At 36.5% G+C, this 21,074-nt stretch overlaps 1 protein-coding gene across 3 annotated transcripts in view; it reads right to left on the bottom strand.

Moving 5' to 3' along the window:
* txndc16 (thioredoxin domain containing 16) overlaps positions 1 to 21,074 on the bottom strand; it is a 41,020-nt gene that overhangs the window by 10,806 nt on the left and 9,140 nt on the right. For 2 of the 3 annotated variants that reach the window (XM_018096314.2, NM_001078992.2), the window contains 15 exon segments: positions 20,376 to 20,437; positions 17,908 to 17,982; positions 17,605 to 17,726; positions 17,006 to 17,096; positions 16,269 to 16,416; positions 14,774 to 14,940; positions 13,899 to 13,959; positions 13,646 to 13,763; positions 11,913 to 12,059; positions 10,666 to 10,725; positions 8,105 to 8,273; positions 5,498 to 5,634; positions 3,945 to 4,026; positions 2,613 to 2,751; positions 409 to 569 (listed from right to left, as the gene is read on the bottom strand). In XM_018096314.2, coding sequence (XP_017951803.1) covers positions 409 to 569; positions 2,613 to 2,751; positions 3,945 to 4,026; positions 5,498 to 5,634; positions 8,105 to 8,273; positions 10,666 to 10,725; positions 11,913 to 12,059; positions 13,646 to 13,763; positions 13,899 to 13,959; positions 14,774 to 14,940; positions 16,269 to 16,416; positions 17,006 to 17,096; positions 17,605 to 17,726; positions 17,908 to 17,982; positions 20,376 to 20,437 — 1,739 coding nt within the window. 3 annotated transcript variants of the gene reach the window in all.

Below are 21,074 nucleotides of genomic sequence, written 5' to 3'. Positions count from 1 at the left end.
ATAACATTTGTGATGCACAACTGGCAGTGGTTTAATTACTTTATTGGTATTCAGGGAAACTCCCTTGGTTTGGGAAGCTCAGTCAGTGCCAGGAGATGATTACCCATTATTATGCTATACAGGATTCATTAGTTGGCAGGCACAAAGAGAATAGGTGTCTCTATGGGCATGTGCTATACCTCTTATACCTAGCATGTATTATTAGGTGATTTTCTTCTGCCAAATTCAATACTCATTAAGAAAGGAAAAGTAAATACCTTGCAGAGAGATGATGATCAAAGCACATACCCTTATAAAGTATTATGTGATTGTGGCAAAACACACAGGAGAAAAGACCATTCTAATAATAATGCTCAATCACGCATGGGCTCATTTCAAGCTAGGGTGGAATAACGGACTGTTACTCACAGGTTTAGCCAGCAAGCCAAGAACTGATCCAGATACCTTCCTCTCACCAAGTTCAAAATGTGTTTTTCATCACTCTGGGTTGGGTTACAATTGGAAAATAAAACCAATAAAGGCTTTTTTTGCATGAAGAATGTTGGGAAATTTTCCATTGTGATTTCTGGCTGTAACATAAAATGTGACAGAGAATTATTATATTATCCTTTTTAAGACCTTAATGTTTGGCCACATTCTGTGTTTGATATACTAACGCAGGAACAATAAGCTCACGTGACAAGACTTTAGTTAGGTGCGTTGTTTTTACATATCCATGCAAGACTAATAAATAACTTTCATGAATAGGTTCAGGTAATCTTTAGCTCAGCAAGAAGCTTGATACTGTTATTAGAAGACCTGACACATACAATGATTTAATTTCAGTAGGAGTAAGATGTAGGGTATGTACACACAGGAGCCTTTGAAGCATTGTACTGTGTGGCCTTTTCAGCCTGCCTCAGGGTGCCTATGCATACAGACTTAAAGATCTCTGCATTCTGAATAAATTGTCAAAAACATACACCAGTAGGTTCCTTTTTTTTAAAAGGAAGGTAAAGCTCAGATATATTTCTGTGTGTAGCACATCAGTGGAAAGCACCAATGTGTGTTTGAGCAGGGGCTGCTAAATGAACTTCATATCTAAACGGACAAAACTACCTTTTGTTATATCTCCCAAAAAAATGGTGATTGTTTGGCACATATAATTAACGTGTGGCCTTATCTAAGGTGGCCATACACATTAAGATCCACTCGTTTGGTGACCTTATGTCCACCTAAGGGCCTAGGGCCAAACAAACAAATTCCAACCACAGGTATATGGGCCGTCGGACAGAGGACCGTATCAACAAGTCCATGCAATCCCTGATCCGACAGAAGAATCAAACTTGCCGTTCAACACCTGGACGATTTTCAAATATTGATTGAGAAGCCTATCAGGGAGTCCCAAAAACAGGCAGATAAGCTGTGTAAAAGGTCTAAAGAACTTGAATCGGCAGCCTAAATCTGCCCATGTATACCCATCTTTACTCAAGGGGGAATGCTAAGAAGCAAAAACAGGAAAAAAGCAAAGCAAATCTGCCTGTACGCTTGAAAAATCTTCTAAAAGTGACTGCACCCGGAAGCACTTAATCTGCCTGGATGCAGGCACGTGCTGCCGGTAACTACCAACTAACGCCAAGTTTTGCGTTAATAGATAGTTAGCCACTTGTGCCTGCTCCCAGGTGGATTCAATATTTTCGGGTGCAGGCGCAATTGGAAGATTTTTAAAGCGTGCAGGTAGATTGTCAACCTGTGTCTTACCTTTTAACTGTTTACTTGAGTAATTAGGACATATCTTATCAAAGAAATCATTGAATGCTCAGATCAGCTTTGGCTTTGGATGCAAAATTATGTTTAATTATTGCTGTTATTAAGACACATCAAATATATTAGGAGCTAAGTGGTTTGAATGATTCATAGCAGAAATCTTCAATGTTAAATGAAAGTTGCAATAACTCATTTATTAACTGGCCACAAAGACACACAGCGCTACTTAGTAGCAGCTACTAGTAGCTCTGTGTGTCTTCAAACTAAAAGGCTTATTCACCACTAGCCATGTACCAGATTTTGACCTATAACAGCCGCAATACCCAGTTTTAGCAAATGAGTTTATATTTCTAAATTCATATATGCCCTCAATTAGTATATTCAACAGCTCCCCATCTAGGGTTAAATAGAAGGCAGGGTTTACATAGTTAAAGTTCTCAGTGTTATAATTCTAGTGCTAATTTTAGCGGATTGTTTTAGTATCCCCGACCCACAGGCATAAAAAAAGAAAAAAACTAAGACCCCCCCCTAGAATATCAGAGGGTTCTTTTGACCTCTCCACCCATAGAGGTGCATGTGGTACCAATGAACCACTATTACTATTCTATCACATAATGCAGAAACTGGGCGAAAGGAGTTTCAGGTGCACCACTGATGTTATTTATCACCTGGTTAACTTTGTATTTTTTAAAATTGCAATCTTTCTTCTGAAACATCATATGAAAGTTATAACTCATATGTGTCTTACATTCTCTTGTTAAAAAAGAAAATGCTTAAATAATAGGGACTGAACTCTCAGGTTCACTTCAAAACATCAGTGCTAGATAGGTGATCCTCAAAATTCCACCTATTTATATATTACTTACAAACTCTCTGAGTAATTCCATCCTGACAGTGTTAATGATATCCCTTTCGGCAGTATGCTGGAGAGTAGCACTGTGTACTTGGTTAGTGTCATGCCTAGCAAAAAGTAGAGCAGGGGGAGTTATGCCATATTTTTTTGACCTACAAGAAAAGAAAATACATTACACCAACCATAAGGATAAATTACAGCAGACATTAGTAGACACTGACATTCTAATTAAAAGATTGTCACTGAGTTCTAGCCCTCAAACTGTAAGTGAAATAGGGCTTTGCTGTTGTTTTATTCCAAAGAAATGTAGCACGGTGCTCTGGTATGTTGTTCACCTATTTGCTCACAACTACAAACTGCAACAGAAATATAGTCAAGCTACAATTTATGCACAGGAACTGGCTTGCACTTAGTAAGATTGGGATGAAGAATCAATTGCAATTCATTGGTATGGCTATATAATTGTATAGCCATACCAATGAAGATACATGGACACCCAGACCCCATAAGTAAGGTTTACAATAAAGGGAACCTCATGGCCCAAGCAATATTTTGTGTGCAACTTCTGGTTCCTGTATTGCAGCCTGGACATCTGGAGGAATATGAACCAAGTACTGTCACCAAAGACTTGTGCTGTATAATAGAGGAAACCAGCAAATCAGTCTCTAGAAGCAGAGTAACAGTTAAAACACAGTAAACATATAACAGCCATCATGGTAAACTCATTTTAAAATGTATAAATAAATGAAAGTTCATTACATGTCATAAATGTATTCACATCAAAATATCTACTACATTGTATACAGTTAAAACACAGATTAATATGTTATTTTCAAAGTAAGCAGTTTATACAGTTGCATCCTATTGACCACTACTATGGCCATGTAACTGATCATTAACACATTTTCAGCAAAAAGTAGCCATATATGCAACAATGTGGGCAGAGAGTTCCTCAGTTTTGCCTGTACTGTCACTTGGAGAGGCAGTTCTTACAGAATGTCCTGTGACTGCTAAAGTCATCTGTTCTACATAAACCTTCCACTAGTTTGTAGATTCCATTAACCCACCAGGATGTTGGTAGAAGCTGTAGCTCCCTAACACTACTGTTCAGATCTGGGCCATAGCCTGAATATACTATGCATGTGGATGCCCAACAGTCAGACATTCAAATAAAGCAGCCCGTGGGTCTTGCATATAGCCATATTAAGGTAGCAAAATATTATGATTAAGTTCCCTCTAGATTTGATGGCATCAAAATAGAGTACAATTCAATACATACTTATACTGGAGCACAGAGCAACATGAATAGAAAAAGGATACAAAACTAAAAGGTTTAAATACTCACATGATCATGGCATTATCTTCATAGTAAATTCCCAAGCTTGCAAAGCCCCACAGACTTTTGCCAGCATTAAAATATGAATCAACTGTTATAGTGAAAGAAATGAAGATATTTTGTTTTACTTTACGGCTTTGTAAGAACAATACGAATTGCACACTATAGTTGAGCCAAGTGACTTTACTTGCTGTGTGGCTTTAGAATTATTGAACTTTTTTTCTGCACCTTTCCTTTCAATTAGTTTTTGGTTGACATTCTTTTAAACTGCAAGGTCGAAAGAGCCAGAACAGAAAGGCAAATAATTCAAAAAGCGTAGGAAAATGAGGAACAAGTGAGATATTGTTTACAACATACCAGTAGTTTATAACACTGTAAAATTTAACTGAAAGGTAAATGGAGGAGGTAGTACATTTGTACTTTAGAAAACAAACGTAAATTAAATAGATACATTCCCAAGAGCAATGAAACAGGGGGCTACTGTATTTGACACCCACTTTTGTTGTGGCCATGAAACACCAGAAAAATACCCTGCCATACATAATATGAGGTCTGTTTCTGCTAAAACACTAAAATTGTGTAATCACTTAAAAATGCCTTGTTTTGTCTATGGCAGAGTATTTTCTGGTGTTTGGTAGACACAAACAAAATATGGGCCAAAAAGCACAATGTCATTGCCGAAATTAAATTAGCAAGAAACAGTAGTTTAGGATTTTGTGTGCAAAGCTTCAGTAGAATGGTGTGTTAGTCCTTCCAGGATCTAGTATTTTTCTTTTAACAAGTATTTGGTGATTACTTTCTAATTCCTTAAAAGATAGATATTATACAATGTCACTATTAACTGCCTACATGGCAATATTTAACATCTTCCCAACTCTATCAAAGTATACTGTATATACATATAGGGCCAGACTCATTAAAGTACAAAGTAGGAGTACGATTTGCGAAAATTTGCATTAAATCCGAAATTTTCTGATGTGTATTAATTTTGCAAAAAGTCACATCGTTCTTGTACGGAAATATTGTGCAGGAATTTCAGATTGTTTATACCACGATAATTTCTGATGTTCGAATTGTCGTGAAAATTTCTGACCTTAAAACTTCAGTTTATGGTTTTGGAAACCTTCCATAATACTCAATGGCACTCTGCAGCTCCAACCTGGCCCAAGGAAAGTCACGATACCGAAGCTTGAATGAATCCAAAACTTTCGTACTCCTTGCGACAAATACAATTTTGTTGCGCAAATTGTCGCAAAGTACAAAAATTAACGGAAATATCGCAGAAGATATGCAAAAGTTGTAAAAAATACTCATTTTTTGTATTCTGACCTGTCGTACTTTAATGAATGTGCCCCATAGATTTCTGTGTGGTCTGTAAGCTGCTGCACTGACCCACATATTAAAATAAGTTTAAATAAGAGCTTCAAAGCTTTCACATGTATATGCTGCATGCCTATTTTCCTTGTTAGCAGATCTGTATCAGAACTGAAGAATTCGATAATCAAAATATACATGGTTTAACCAACTGTAATGCTGCAAAGATTAATTAAATGAATACTTACCTTCTTTTGTATTTTTGGTAAAGATTCCCAACACTGAAAGATTATGATAAGGTAGCAAGAACTGATTAAGCTTTCCACTGAGAAACTGTTCTGCCTCCTCATAAGAAAACAACTCTAAAGGGCAGTCTACCTTGGCTCTGCAAAGAAAAACATAATATAGTCCATATAAAATCTGCTGCTCTTGAATCTTGTGATATTCACAAAGGTCACTAACTTCTTCAGTGTTGACTTTCTTTTCAAAACCTACATTAAGCTTCTAGATTTTTATAAACTACTTTTCCCTCACACTTGTGTGGCTTACTATACACTTTTGGGGCATTCTAAAAAGGATGGTTGGGTATTAATTTATTATTAGCTAACTGTAGCCCAGCTCAGACATTTTAAATTGCATCAGGCAAGGTTAAATTAGATTTCCCTTGCTCTCCGGTTTATATTTTTAAAGCCTGATTACTGCACAATGAATTGTAAGCAGGGTCGCGGTGGGCCCCGGCAACCCAGACCTGATGGCTGTTGCAGCTTCCCCTGGCCTCCGATGTCCTCCCCTGACGCGTTTCACTTACACATGCTCAGGGGAGGATGTCGCAGTAGGGGTCCCACACCCCCCAGTCTGACCCTGACTGTAACCCTCGTAAGGGTCATAGGATCTGATTTTAGTAATCTTTTCATACCCCAATTTTTTAACAGGACAATAAAAGTTAGTTATCTCAGACATACATGATTTAGATTTTTCATACCCCTGGTCTATGTAAATATCACAGATAATCCTGTCTCCTCTTAAGCTGTCTCAGTGGGTGGTACCACACACTTAAGGTGGCCATACACTATAAGATCTGCTTGTTTGGCATGCTCACCCTCAGGAGGGACACTAGTCAGTTGGTAATGCTAAAGAACCTTAATATACTTACATTTCTGGGTTTTGGGATTGTTCCTCTCCTGACAATCCAAAGGTTCATGTAACCTGGTGTTTACTGCTTTACTGCTAACTTTATAGGCAATGTATGTAAAAATAACCAATACACAGAACAAGGCAACTGGGCACAATAGACTTGAGTGTATTTCCGCCTGAAAAAATGCTAAGAGATAAACCAGGCTAAAAAGCTCCCAGCCTAATGGAACACATAGCCCTGAGCACACAACAACATTAGTTAACCCATTGTTCAAGTACTAGATAGGATATAAATACAAATAAATAATATACATTTTATAGTCAATTATAAAACAAAAGTTATAATAAAAGGGGAAGTTCATCCTAAACCTGATATTCTAATAAAGTTTGCAACTGACAGACTCAACAAGGTATCAGAGGTCTAAACAAAAGGAAACGTAAAAACACACATTTTAGTAATTAATTCTAGCCTTTAAAATTTCTGAAGACAAGGGTCAGTGATCACACAAAATTAGATTAGTTAAATTGACAGAAGGGAAGGCAAATGATGCAGAAGCCAAAAAAAACCCCTATTGGTAACTTGAAAACATTTTGCCTAAAAGATACTAAAAGTTACACTCAGAACAGCTTCCCCTTTAAGTTCAGTAAAACCAGTTATTTTTAGGAATACAGGCCTCTTTTCTCATTAAAAACAAGCCGTCTGTGAACTGAAAAAAGGGGAACATAATCTTAAACATTATGATATTCTAATAAAGTTTGCAACTCACAGACTAAACAAAGTATCAGAGGTCTAAAAAAAATGAAAAAACACACATTTTAGTAATAAATTTGTAGCCTTTGAAATTTCTGAAGACAAGGGTTGCTGATCACACAAAATTAGATAAGTTAAATTGCTGTCTGCAGACAGAAGAGAAGGCAAATGAAGTCACAAAACCCCCCACTGGTAACTTAAAAACATTTTGCCTAAAAGATCCTAAAGTTACACTCAGGACAGCTTCCCCTTTAAATTCAGTAAAACCATAGTTTTCTCAGAAATACAGGCTTATTTTCTTATTAAAAGACAAACTGACTGTGAACTGAAAAAATAGCCAGATGCCATTCTCTTCTAGGAACTGCTGTTTCCCGACCACAAAGTCTGTTTATTATATTACAAGTTTATGCAATACTGGACTTCCACTTCTAATCCAAGCAGAAGAAGATCATTAAGACGCATCAAAAGCAGGAAATTAACTGTAATCACCTGGTAAAATTCTTTAACTCCAATTAAAATTCAGTTGTATTTCACATATGTTTTCTATTAACTTACAGGTCAAAATTGTGTTTTTATTATATTTTCTGTTTATTTTATATTACATTATAAAATAGTGTTCCTAAAGACCTTATGTTCCTCGTTTTGCTCATTGCTGGCATTTAGACTTACCCTACATCAACTGAGTTTTTCCATAATCATTTTATGTGTGGAGCCCCTAAACAAAATCTGTATGTTCATGAATTTGTGTGCAAGGTCCTCTGAGCCCATCAGCTTTATAAGCATTAACTGAAAATCCACATATTCAGCCAAATATATCAAAATATCCATACTGCAGATAGAGTTAGCTACTGTGAAAATTAATCCCTGTGTGACCAGTTTCAACTGTAAGCAAAAATTCCCTGTGCATATCACAATGATTGTGTATAATTGGCATCAGTGTGTGTGAGAAGAGAATAACAAAATTACTTACAGCATACTAAATCTGAATAGCTCCTCAGCGCCCAGCATACCAGTGTATTCCAATGGCTCTTTCCCCATTTGGTAGATCTTTACCACCGGGATGTTACTAACATTTTGCTCACTGCAAATATTTGGCCAATCTGCACAGTTCACTCTGGCTAAAATCATATCCAGTGTATCTGTAGAGTCATACAAACTATTTAGAATAATGATCACAGACCCTAACAGAAAGAACGACAAGATAATGACAGGAAACAAGAGACCTCACTGGAGTACTAAGTACAGATTCCATACATGGCTCTACAGAATTATACCTCATAAGTGCTTTTAAAAGAAGAGGTGAGTGGGTGGGTGGGTGAGTTTTTGGAACCATATCTGGCTTATGTGTAATTTTGAATAACTCAGTCTCATTCAGCATCTAGCCCTTTACTTCACGTACTGCTTTTGCAAGTTGCCTATAGCCAGTCATTCATTATTTAGTGATTTTGTTCATGACTAATCGCTAACCTGATGTCTTTATTTGTTTCCCAATACCCACTTCTGATTTTGTTACTTACTTCTACTGATATGCTTTGCACTGATGCCAGGAATATATAATATTTATCTATATAAAATATATTATCTACTTGGCTCCAATTAGGTTTTTTTTTAATTTTAAGTTTTTTTTTAATAGCCTTTACTTTAGGACCACCTGTTACCTTTAATGTATTTTACTATTATTCCCCTGGGGCAATTACAATTCTAAAGATATCACCTAAGGAGTAAATGCAGGTAAAATGTACAAACTAATCCTTTAAACTCGATTTTTTTCTGTATTTTTTGCATACAACAAATGTTACATTAGTTCCATACCTAATTTAGCCAGTATAGTTCCTCTCATGAAATGACAATGTGATTTTATTTTGTAAAAATACTAGTGACTGTATTTAAAGGAGAACTACAGCTTAAAGGAACAGTAACATCAAAAAATTAAAGTGTTTTAAAGTAATTAAAATATAATGTTCTGTTGCTCTGCAAAAAACTGGTGTTTTTGCTAAAGAAAAGCTACTATATAAATAAGCTGCTGTGTAGCCATGGGGGCAGCCATTCAAGCTGGAAAAAAGGAGAAAAGGCACAGGTTACATAGCAGATGACTAGTAGATAAGCCCCATATAATGGGGGTTTATCTGTTATCTGCTAAGTAACCTGTGCCTTTTCTCCTTTGAATGGCTGCCCCCATGGCTACACAGCAGCTTACTTATATAAACTATAGTAGTCTTTCTGAGGCAAACACACCAGTTGTAGCAATGCAGGGCAACAGTACATTATATTGTAATTACTTTTATACACTTTCATTTGTTGGTGTTACTGTTCCTTTAACTAAAAAAGTAGGCTAGAAAGTACATTCCGTACCAGCCCAAGGCAACCACAGCTCTTTAGCAGGGAAGATCTGTGCCTTCAAAGATGCCTCCAGTAGCTCCCCCATCTTCTTTTCAGATGATTCCCTGCACATGAGTTTGGGGACCAGCTCACAATGTACTAAATATTGTAAATATAAATGTCATAATATAAGACTAATTAGTAATTAATTTAGATTATTAGCATATGGCAGATCATTGCTGTTATAGTGATGGTGAACCTTTAAAGGCTGGTGCAGCAAGTTCAGTATATACAATATGGCATTTCTATCCATATTAATTTTCAGGGTTTAGTTCTCCTTTAATTTTAAGAGGTCTGGATAATATGCTTACACATTTTTACAATACTGCATGGTTAGTTGAGCAGTTACACAAATACTGGAGTAGGCGGAAATGGGCCTACAGGCATACAATATCAGCTTATGACATGCATGAGTTATGATTCATTCCCAAGTCTTTGTTTCACCAGGTAAAAACCTGTGTTGTTTAAACTGGCTGCAGAATCAAACAAAAGCCTGCAAAGATGCATTCAATTACAGCACCTCTGTTTGTAAAACTCCACATTTACACAAGTCTAGTTTAGTCTTTCATGTTACTTTCATGTGTAACACAATATTATAGCTAGACTCTGCTTTGGGAGAATACATGTCAAAAAATATTTATTTGATTAAAGGTTTCAGCAAATCTGGACTTCCATTATTTATCTGAGCAGAAGATGATCATTAGGAGAAATTAACTGTATTCACCTGTTAAAAAAGTTTTTTACAGCCATTAAAATACAGTTGTATTTTATAACTGTTAACCCATAAACAGTTGCAAGTGAATGGCATTGTGCACACTGGGACATCAGCAATGGTATGCAAAGATTCCTTTGCCTGCTGCAATTTCACCGCTTAATACAAGGTATATGTAGACTTGGGTCTGATTGGTGTTTTTTGGACAGCTAAGAAAATGTTTTATTGATGCCACTGGTCATAACACTAAATAGGTACAGAATTACCCTAGGACAGTGGTTCTCAAACTTTTTTTTTAAAAATTTTTACAGTATTTTCATTTATTTGCATGCTTTTTTTGAACTAAGTGGGCCCAAGAAGCCACATAGTTTGAAAACTACTACCCAGTACCTTTAGTATAGGGACATAAATATAAATTCTCCACAGAAAAAAAAACATACCTTTATACTTTTCAGCCATATGAACAAATGTCTGCAGTAAAGTCAATGATACTGCTTCCCCTAGAGAAAACATAATAAAAATGATTCACAGGGTAACTTTATAGTTAAACAGATCATTAATTCACAGCTACTTATTGACTGTGCCATACGTGTTACAAAGAAACATTTCAACTTGGAACACACACAGACGTCTTGTACCTGCAAATTTAAGACTGGCACAAACAGACACAGATAATATATCTTGCAGTCGCAGCAAAGATTTGCCACAGAGACACTTACTTTGCCATTTGGGGTACTCAGCACAAGCAGAGATTCCTTGCTGCTTTAGTTTCTGATTTGGCACACACTTTTCTGCCACAGTTTCAGACTCAGGATAAACACAAACACAATGCTGCTGTACCTCCAGACTACACACATGCACACATAATTGGCATCTGCAGTGTTAGACTTTGCATAAACACACATACTGTGAGACTAAAGTACCAAGCTAAGCAGAAATACACATATGATGTTTAGCTGAACTGCTAAACTCTTAATTTAAAATGTCAAACTTTGTGCAATGCTTGACCCACTTAACTTCATGTGTATATTTGTATGGAGGCAAACATAGGCAAAATAGCTGAATGGTATGCAGACAGATTTACTGTTACTGTGACAAGACACTGTGTAATGCTGGCTACAGACAAGTCTGTTGTACCAATATTAACCTGTCATCTAGTGGGATGACCAGCTAATGTAATTTTGCCATGCATATGAATGGCCAGGTATAACAAGAAACTTTAAACCAGGGATGCACAACTTGCAGTCTTCCAGTTATTATAAAGAGAGACTGATGTCAGGGAATACTGAAAGTTGAATAATAAAGGGAATAAACATTTATCAAACAATAAAGATATTATATAATCAAAGGGTGCAACTTGCAAAAATCCATATCCCTTCAGTCCTAAAAGTGTGGATCAGAAATATAACATAATAAAGTGACACTGGACAGGACTGCATTGGCAGCACTGTTTAATGGTTTTAAAATTACTTGTAAATGTAACTGCTACTGAAAACAGTATTAGTTTACACTTTACTGTTTCTTGTACTGCTAATACAGACTACATGTACTACTAGAACAATGTAGCAGTAGTCAGACTCCAGTGCCCACAATGCCTTGTAAATGTTTGCATGCAAAGTGTTACAAGTGTAAAAGGACAAACTACACACAATCCCATAATAAAGAAGGACAATTATCTTAAACTTACAGCTTGCATAGTACAAAATCATTGACATAGGGGGGTTTGTCAACACATGCTTGAAATTTTCATCTGTTAACGAGGGCACTAGATGAAGGGGCAGGGTCCGCTTTCTGTCTCTATACACAGCTTCTGCAACTTCGTCATCTTGAATCTCTGTAGGTGTGGAAAAGTATACACAGTTTAAATATTTATGCATAATGTTTACAAGGGAGTCTGTCATGTACGTTTTGTTGTTGAAGTTTGTGCATAAACATTTTCTGGTTAGATGTATGTCATGAACACCTGTAATTGCAAGTATGTGTGGAAAGAGAAGATCCATGTAGAACACGGTGTGCTAGGCTATGTAAGCCAGATATGCAGAAATAAAGACATGACCAAATACTGAACATTGTATATTATTAAATGAATTACCATAAAGGAGTATTTAAATCACAAGATTTGATGTTATGTGCAATTCTTTATCCAGCAAAAAATGTGTGATGTTTTTGTTTTGGATATTCTCAGTCTAGTTTTTGTATTGCACTATAAAGAGTTTAGGTAAAGTGGTTGTGGTCTCTTGGGGTTGTTGAAAATAGCCCACTCTTCCAAACACCCAAAATAATGCTAGTTCCAGTCAGTAAGGTTTAGCTGGCTCATAGCTAGCTTTAAGGCTTTCCATAAAAAATCAAAACACATAAATACTGATAAAGAATAAATTCTGTGTGGGCAGATTTCCTATGCCCCCCCCTTCAGTGGTCATGAAGGATGTTGTGAAGCAATTCATGTTACCCTTTATTCCAGTACCAATGTAGTTAAAGTTGGTCTAAAGTTGGTCTTATCACCTATGTACTGTGTTATTGTTTAGAGCCCAGCTGCAGGCACCACCCCCCTGACTTGGATGGATGCTGTTCTCAAGATATAATATCATATGTTGTATGCTACCATGTCACAAAATCTATAAAAACACAGTGCTCAAATGACCTTTGGTATCAGACTTTTCCATAACAATACAATCCTAAACCAATCCAGCACATACTATTATAATTTTTTTTTATTCATCTACTGTGGTGTAAAGACCTAGCCTTTCAGCCTATACTACGATCTGTAAGGTTAAGTTGCAGGTTTTATTGTGTGTTCGATAGTTTACCACTGCAAAAATGCCACCTACCCACAGTCAAGCAGATACTTAACTGGGAGCTAGAAGAGTATACATTTCCTTAAGGACTAGAAGAGCCACCCAGTCCCCTCCATTTAGTAAAGGGTGCCTACTTACTATGGGTTCCCAAACTGTGGCATTGGTACCCCCAGGGGTGCCCCCAGAGATTGTGATATTTGAAGAGAACACCTTATTGACAATGCACAATTTCTGGACACCACATTGCAGCTTGTGTGGGATATTAAGGAAAGTAAGACTTCCAGATCCACCTGTGTTGGATTACAGAATAAATGTTTGACTTATTTTTATTGAGATATGCAAATGTCCCCAAGTGATTTCTGTAGCCTTCTGTAACATTTTATGGGTCTACTTACATATTATGGGCAACATAAACTTAATTTTGAAAAACAGCTATATTCTAAATTAAGTTTATAATTTATGTTTAGTTGTAGCCAAAAATCAAGTACAGCAAGTTTTAAATAAAAACATTATGCTTACCATCACTAACCAATAGAAAATATTCTATTTTAGACATTTTTCAACTACATTTAATGAACCAGCAGCCAGATCCTACAAACACTATAATTTTGGAAAACTCAATTACCTTGAGTAGCAAAGACACTTGTCTCTTCAGATTTGTTATACTGCTCCATGTTAGACTTTTCAATAATATTTCTAATTTCTTGGGTTTCTTCCATCGTCATGTATTGCACGGGACTGTCCTATGGAAATATTGAAAGTAGTAAGACTGTAAAGCACGTAGCACATTAAATACTGATATTGCTTTAAAAACTGCAACTTTTACCTGTGTCTTTACTGGAAATTTTTTTTTTGCTTAGTCAAGCAAAAGGACTCACCTCGTTTGGTCTTTTCACTGCGACATTACAATTTGTTGGAACTGATGAATGAGCTTTTTCCCTTATGATAATAAAAAAAACAAAAAAACTCAGTTGAATTAAACTGTCCCATTCAAATCAGTCTGTGCTCCCAAGCAGAAGCACAGAAAATTCCTTTAATCAGCTGACTTGTAACATTGTTTTCAGGGGTTAGAGCCAGAACTGCAGAGAATGGAAACTAGATGAGTGCTTTTCTTACCCCATGAGTGAAAGTAAAGGAGTGCTAAGGGCGAGGTCAGACGAGGCTTATCTACGCTTCTCTCAGCCCTGCGCTTTTTTGCCTGGCTGAGAGAAGTGGATCCTCTTCCGTATGCCGCACTGTGTGCCTGCACTGAAGGCTATGGTAACTGCCTGAGTGTGCGCACACAGAGTGGAGCGGATCGGAGGTCAGCCTGGAAAACATGAAAGTGAACGTTTTTTAGGATGACCTCTGTACAGAGAAACAAGAAACTGAGAGGGGATTAGGTAGGTGAGGGTAATCATTCAGGCCTTGGTGTGTGGTGTTCCAGCCAGGGGCCCCATATCCCTTCAAATTTAGCAGGGCATCGACATGCTATATACACCAATTTTTGCTTGACCAAGGATTTATTTACTCCAGTGAGGAGGGAGTTACTGACTTCCACTGAAGTAATATGGCTTTCTTAGCAAAATAGAGCAGTTGTAGACGGCAAAGCTCAATATAGCTGCACATAAGTAACATCCTAACAATCCCCAGAAGACACAAACTATGGGACAGAATGTTTGGAAGATCTTTTTTCTAAAAATGCTCTAAAATATTCAGAGAACAGCTTGATATTTTGCTGGATCCCCTATTTTGCTACAGATAGGAAACTAACCTCAGTAGTATCCCTATCCCTGCTTTTCCCAACAGCTGCCAGGCCACATGTTCTGCGGTTGTTCTATCAAACTCGTAGGTTTCTTGCTGACTGAGAATAAAAACCATCGGCAAGCCAAGTTGCAGGTGAACACTTGTAACTTTTTCAGGATCTCCAGAAATGTCCATCTAGAAGAAGAGAGAACAAAATATTCAGTAGTAAAAGCCCTGCAGTGTGGAGATTGAAGTTCACATCAAGTACACACAAAGGAAATTTCATATTGTAATGCTAACACAACTAATATAAAAACCATCAATTTTAGTAGTAAATGTGTTAGCTAAAACGATTCCAGGATGGCAGGCACCACATTCTAGAATCATAGCAGTTATTTACTATTTGTGGTGCATATTAAAAACAGGTGTGACCCCCATCTAGGGAGAAAACACTAGCGCTTTGCACTGCACTGTATCAGATTTTTAATCCGCTGCAAGGTGCTGAGTGCAGAAATGACCCCAATGCAAGTGCTATGTAGATGAGCACTAAGGGGAGCGATCACCAACACTTTCACCTGTGAAGAAAAAGACTCCAACGTAGCACCTTAAGGTGCCCATACATGAACTAATATTATTGTACAAAACATGGTTTTGTATAACATTCGGTGTGTGTATGGTGGGTTGACGAGGCAACTGATATCGGCTAAAGCCTTGGATATCGGTTGTCTCGACGATCGGCCAGAGTGGAAAATTTTGATCGGCAACATCGGCAGTAGGTTAATGCTGAATCATCAGATAGGGGTAGAACTCTATTGTTTGTACCTGATGATTCAGCTCCTAATGTTAGTGGAGTTGATAAATGATCTTTCCTGCAACCAATGGTCGCAGGAAAGATTGTTATTGTAATGTATATGGCCACCTTTAGAATCATTTGGTTTTTTTTACGATTCACAGCACAGGGTACAAAATGCAAAAAACAAGCACAAGATACACATGTTAGGTTGTGCCAGCACTGTTCTCTGCACTTTGAATCAAATTTTCAATATGCTGCAAGGTGCTGAAATGCCCCTAATGCAAGTGCTGGGTAAATAAATACCAAGGGTTGTGAATCTGCACTAGTACTTGTCGCTACGGCACTGGCAATAGTTTCTATAAAAGGTACACTTTTGCAAGGCTTAAGGAAGTGTTAGTTAATAATTAAAGAAGAAGTTTGCCTTCAATTAAAAATAAAAATCCAATACAAAAACATAACATTTAAAACCATTATTAACTATTTGGTATATTTACAGTTATTCTTGTGCCAATTTTCTATTGCAAATTTGCAATCTATACACCTGTGCTGGTATAAAAGCATTAAAAATGGGGCCTGGAGATTTTTTTTTTTTTACTCCTGGCATCAATGTACTAAACAGAAGTCACTGTTGACTAATATCTAGTCAGTTAGCATTTCTTTTAGATACCAGGAAAATGCACAAACTATAAAGTTTAAACTATACTTTGCACAAACTCCTGAGAAGACATACCACAAGAGGTGCATCCATAAGTTTCAAGAAGCGATGGATATTCACTGTAGTGATTGGCTGCTCCAGAATTGTTCTAGGACACTCCTGAGAGTGGGTTTTTATTCCTTTGCAATGGCTAAAAAACAGCCTTGAGCTGTCTAGACTGGCGCTGTGAGGCAGACACATATATATGGTTAAAATGAGAAAAGCATACCCATAAACACAATATACGAAACCATGGCTTTGTTACAAGTTTATTATGTGGAGTAATTTAAAAACTAGCATTGTAATGTTGGTAGTGATGCTTCAGCTGAATAAAGAGTGTGCTAACGTGTAAGGCCTTGATTTAAAAGAAGTGATTACACAACTCTACTTTAGCTGTTTAAATTTTCATTTAATAAAACTTGAGCGCCCTCTGATGGATAAAACAAAGAAAACATCAGTTACCAATGTGCACCAACTAAAAACAATGAGAAACAAATGCATATTACATATTTTAGACAGAAAAGCTAAAGGCTGACAATCCGCCCATATTCATACGCTTGAAAAAAAGTAAAAAATACTTTTTCTACACTTGTCATTTAAAAAAAAAAATAAAAAAATATACTGTGAATTATAAAAAATTATTTTGGAAAAACACCAGGAATATTACCTCACGTTTAATCTAAAGACAGCATTCAATTAGACAAATAAAATTAGCTTTGGGTTTAGTAGGTCGTTTTAATATAAAAAATTAAAAGGAGTTCTGAAACACATACCTTATGTTTTCCAATAACTTTGTTTCTGTGGTTAAAATAAATTGGTATTTGGATCCATAAACAAACGCAGTCTCCATAACCGATCTATGTTCTGTGAAAAACAAAGGAAAAGCAGCAGGTTTGCAAAATATTTATCCCTTCACCTGAGAAAGACTACTATAGTTTATATAAACAAAGCTTCTGTGTAGCCATGGAGGCAGTCATTCAAACTAAAATAGGTCTAAACAGCACAGGTTATAGCAGATAACAGATAAGCTCAGTAAAACACCATTGTATTCTACAGGGCTTATCTGTTATCTGCTATGTAACCTGTGCCTTTTCTCCAGCTTGAATGGCTGCCCCTGTGGCAACACAACAGTTTATTTACATAAACTAAAGAAGTCTTTCTAAAGCAAAACACACAACTTGTACCAGTGCAGGGCAAAAGTACATAATACTTCAATTACTTTAAAACACTTTCATTTTTTTGGTGTTTCTGTTTTATAGAAGAAAACAGAAACACAGGAAAACAAACTTTACTTTAGATCATGCTTCAAACAACATAAGTCCTTGTGCCCCAAATGAAATCAGAGGAAACCAAATCCAAAATATTACTCTACCTGGTATTCCTATTGCTTGAACGTAGGCAAAAATTAAGTCTTTTTTCCCTTTCATAGCACTTTCAATATTTTGGTGCTCCATAGAGGTGGTTATGTATTTAACTTCATTATAAAGGAGAACACTGAAAGAAAAATAGCTTTTAGTTCTTTGCATTGCTAATTCTTGGTTATAGCTAACTTTCATACAGGTACCCATTCCCAGATTTACTTGTCAGTCGTTTTGTAGAAACAGCCAACAACCCCGCTTTAAATAATCTGGAACGGATTAAAATAGCATTCAACAATGAAACATGATTTACTTACAATAAGACATTGGCCACGATAGAATCAACATCAAAAAGTGCATCTGTTGGAAATTCCCTTACTAACTTAGCACCCCTAAAAAAATGACATGAATAATTGTAAAGACAATCATTAATAACAACATATTTGATTACATATTCAGCAGCATTTCCACACAAAGCAAATAATACAGTATAATCATTCACTGGTACAGTATATGCAAGTAACAATACTATTGTTTCCCCAATTTAGATTGTGGGCTTAGTTAACCTGCAGCTCCAAAGGGAAAAACCAATGTTTAGGTAATAGGTAGTGTTTCATTTCAGAAAATAAATTCCAGTGCTCCTGCCTATTCACAGACAAGTCAGCAGTGCAATGGGAGAGCCTAGGTACATACATATTTAGAGAACCAGAGGTTTTCATAATTTTGGTTTCATAATTTTGTTGTTTGTAAGCATACGAACAATCCTTAGGGAAACAAGGATTTCAACGTTTTCATATTCTTATTTGTTTCGTGTTTTTATTCATTTGTGCTTTTTGCATTTCAATCTTTTAATAAATAAATCAATGTCCGTGCATTTTTAATTTGTGACTTTTTTTGTCGTAGGAAAGTCCAAGAAAATGACACAAATTCATATTTTGATAAATCTGCCTCCCAGGATTCACCCGAACTGTGCTGGGAATCAGCCATATTGTTAACAAAATCCCAAATCTGCTGTATTGCTAATTAGTTTCCTAAAAAATACTCCTACCTAATTCTTGAGAACGCTGGGGATCATATGCACTATGTCTCTAACAACAGCACACTTACCCTATGGAAGAAAAAAGTTGCTGCACCCATGTGTCCTCCAAAAAGGCCAATTTATCAAAGGTCAAGATAAAAATTGTATTAGTTGAATCTATAATTTTTTTCTATTTATTTATGCCCTCTTGATTGGATTTTTTGTTGAAAAAAACTTGATGGTTCATACTTAAGGACATCCATTCAACCACTGCACAGCACTATTTGTTTCTACGAAAAACTATCACTCCATTTTTCATATGACAATTCTTCTTCTTTTATTAGGCAAAAAATTATTTTTGGGGTTGACATGTCCTTTAAAGTTTTGATAAACTTAAATACATATGCACTGTACTGTGCAAGAAAAGTATAAGTATATTAATAATAGCATACCTGAATCTCAGCTAGCTGGGCCCTCTCAAAGTTTATCCAATCCAAATTTATCCCATTCGGGATTCGAACTCGTGATTTGATAAATCTGCCCTATGAGTCAGCTTCTTGCTGATTGGCTCAGATCCACATTCTTAAGGGGGGGTGAGTTCTTAGCATTCTTGAGGGAGGGGGAGCAGGAAAGAGCAGAGAACAGAAAGCTGCCTGTCTCTGGCACAGGAATTACAGACACAACTAATCTTTTTTCAGAGAAGTCAGTGCAGCATTTCTGTGAGTGCTTAAGGCTGTATTTACATAGACCTTTCTGATAAAGTTTACTTAGTTTTTACCTTTCTTTCTCCTTTTCTCTGCTCTTTCCTGCTCCCCCCCTCAAGAATGCTAAGAACTCACTCCCCCCTTAGGAATATGGATCTGAGCCAATCAGCAGGAAGCTGACTCATAGGGGCACATTCATGAAAATGCGAGTTCGAATCCCAAATGGGATAAATTCGGATTGGATACGATAATTTCTTAAGATCGCAAATATCACGAAATGCTTACGAAAAAATTGTATTAGTCACGATAATATCGTATTGGCGATCCGAAAGTCACTAAATTTTCGTATCCGAACGATCAGAAAATGCAGGAAAACCTTTCCGACTTTGATCCTTCTGTGCATGATTAAGGAATCAATGGCACTGTGCAGCTCCAACCTGGCCCAAGGAAAGTCACGATACCGCAGCTTGAATGAATCCGAAACTTTCCTACTCGGCACGACAGTACGATTTTGTTGCACAAATTTTGTCGCAAAGTACGAAAAAGTTGCGAAAAATACAAAAATGTCGCCGAAAATACGCCAAACGAATGCTCGGAGCGTTCGTGGATTAGTAAATCTCCCCCATAGTCTTACTAACTGAGCATGTTCACTTGGTCTGCATGTCTGTGCAGGAGTGAGGCATTGTGGGAACCTTCTTTACACAGCTCAGCGTTTTTTCTTCCTGTTTGGCTTCAGATCTTATGAACAGGTGAAATATGGGGAGACTTAAGGGCACTATTGAGACAAGTGAAGGTTTGTCTGCAGCTTGAGATTAACTCTTTACTAGCCTTTCCTTCTCCTTTAAATACCCTACCTGACCCTTACCATGTGGCCAAGTAACCTTTTTACAAATTGCCCTTCAATAATTGATATTTAGATTCATTATAAAGTAGTATATAGGAACATATAGTGGTAACTGATACTTTTGCCTTGGTTTTTAGGGTTTATGCTAATTCAAATATCGAGACGCAGACCATAACATTTTTGTGTTCTTTACTTTGATTGATTAAAATTGCCACACACCTAAACAAATATGCATTCTCCTCCCCACAGTACTTTAGTAGGTCTTCTTTCATACAATTAACCTAAAAGATAAAATTACAACCAGTTATTCAAATATTATAATTGGAAACATATGTGTGGCAATTTATATTGTGTGCAACACATGCATTATAGCAGAAGTGTGATATCCAAGATGTAGAATAACACTTTTCTTTTAGTGTCCTGTATATCAAAAGCTATAGGGTGTGTTCATACAGGGGTTTCTACCTGTGAGCACAGAGCCATGTTGCAATTTCTTTGTACTTAGCCGAGAACAGAACCTGTTCATATAACTACAGCAATAAACAGGACAGAAAAGGAAATATTTATTTAGGTCTGTATATTTTTAAAAACATAATGTATACAAAATTGTTCAAGCAAAGTAAAATCTGCACACACCCCTAAGAGACAGGGCTAAATTCCATTTGTCTCCCCCATTTTCATAATAGAAACAGGACACACTTCAGCTTCAGCGTCAGTTGTGAAATTTACTCTACCTAATATTTTTTCAAATACAAAAATCAAATTGACATTATTCAAAATGAAAATAACAATTCTAAAAATTAAAACAATAGTAGCACACTGTTTTTCTAGTCATTTCTATTAAGGTAGATCTAAACCCAAAAAATAAACTTACTTATAAACTTTGAGCTTTTGCTAATGTTTCTATTTTTAGTGGTT

The sequence above is a fragment of the Xenopus tropicalis genome, chromosome 8, assembly GCF_000004195.4.
Source record: "Xenopus tropicalis strain Nigerian chromosome 8, UCB_Xtro_10.0, whole genome shotgun sequence".
Classification (NCBI taxonomy): Eukaryota; Metazoa; Chordata; class Amphibia; order Anura; family Pipidae; genus Xenopus; species Xenopus tropicalis.
This window is presented reverse-complemented; position numbering and strand designations above follow the sequence as displayed.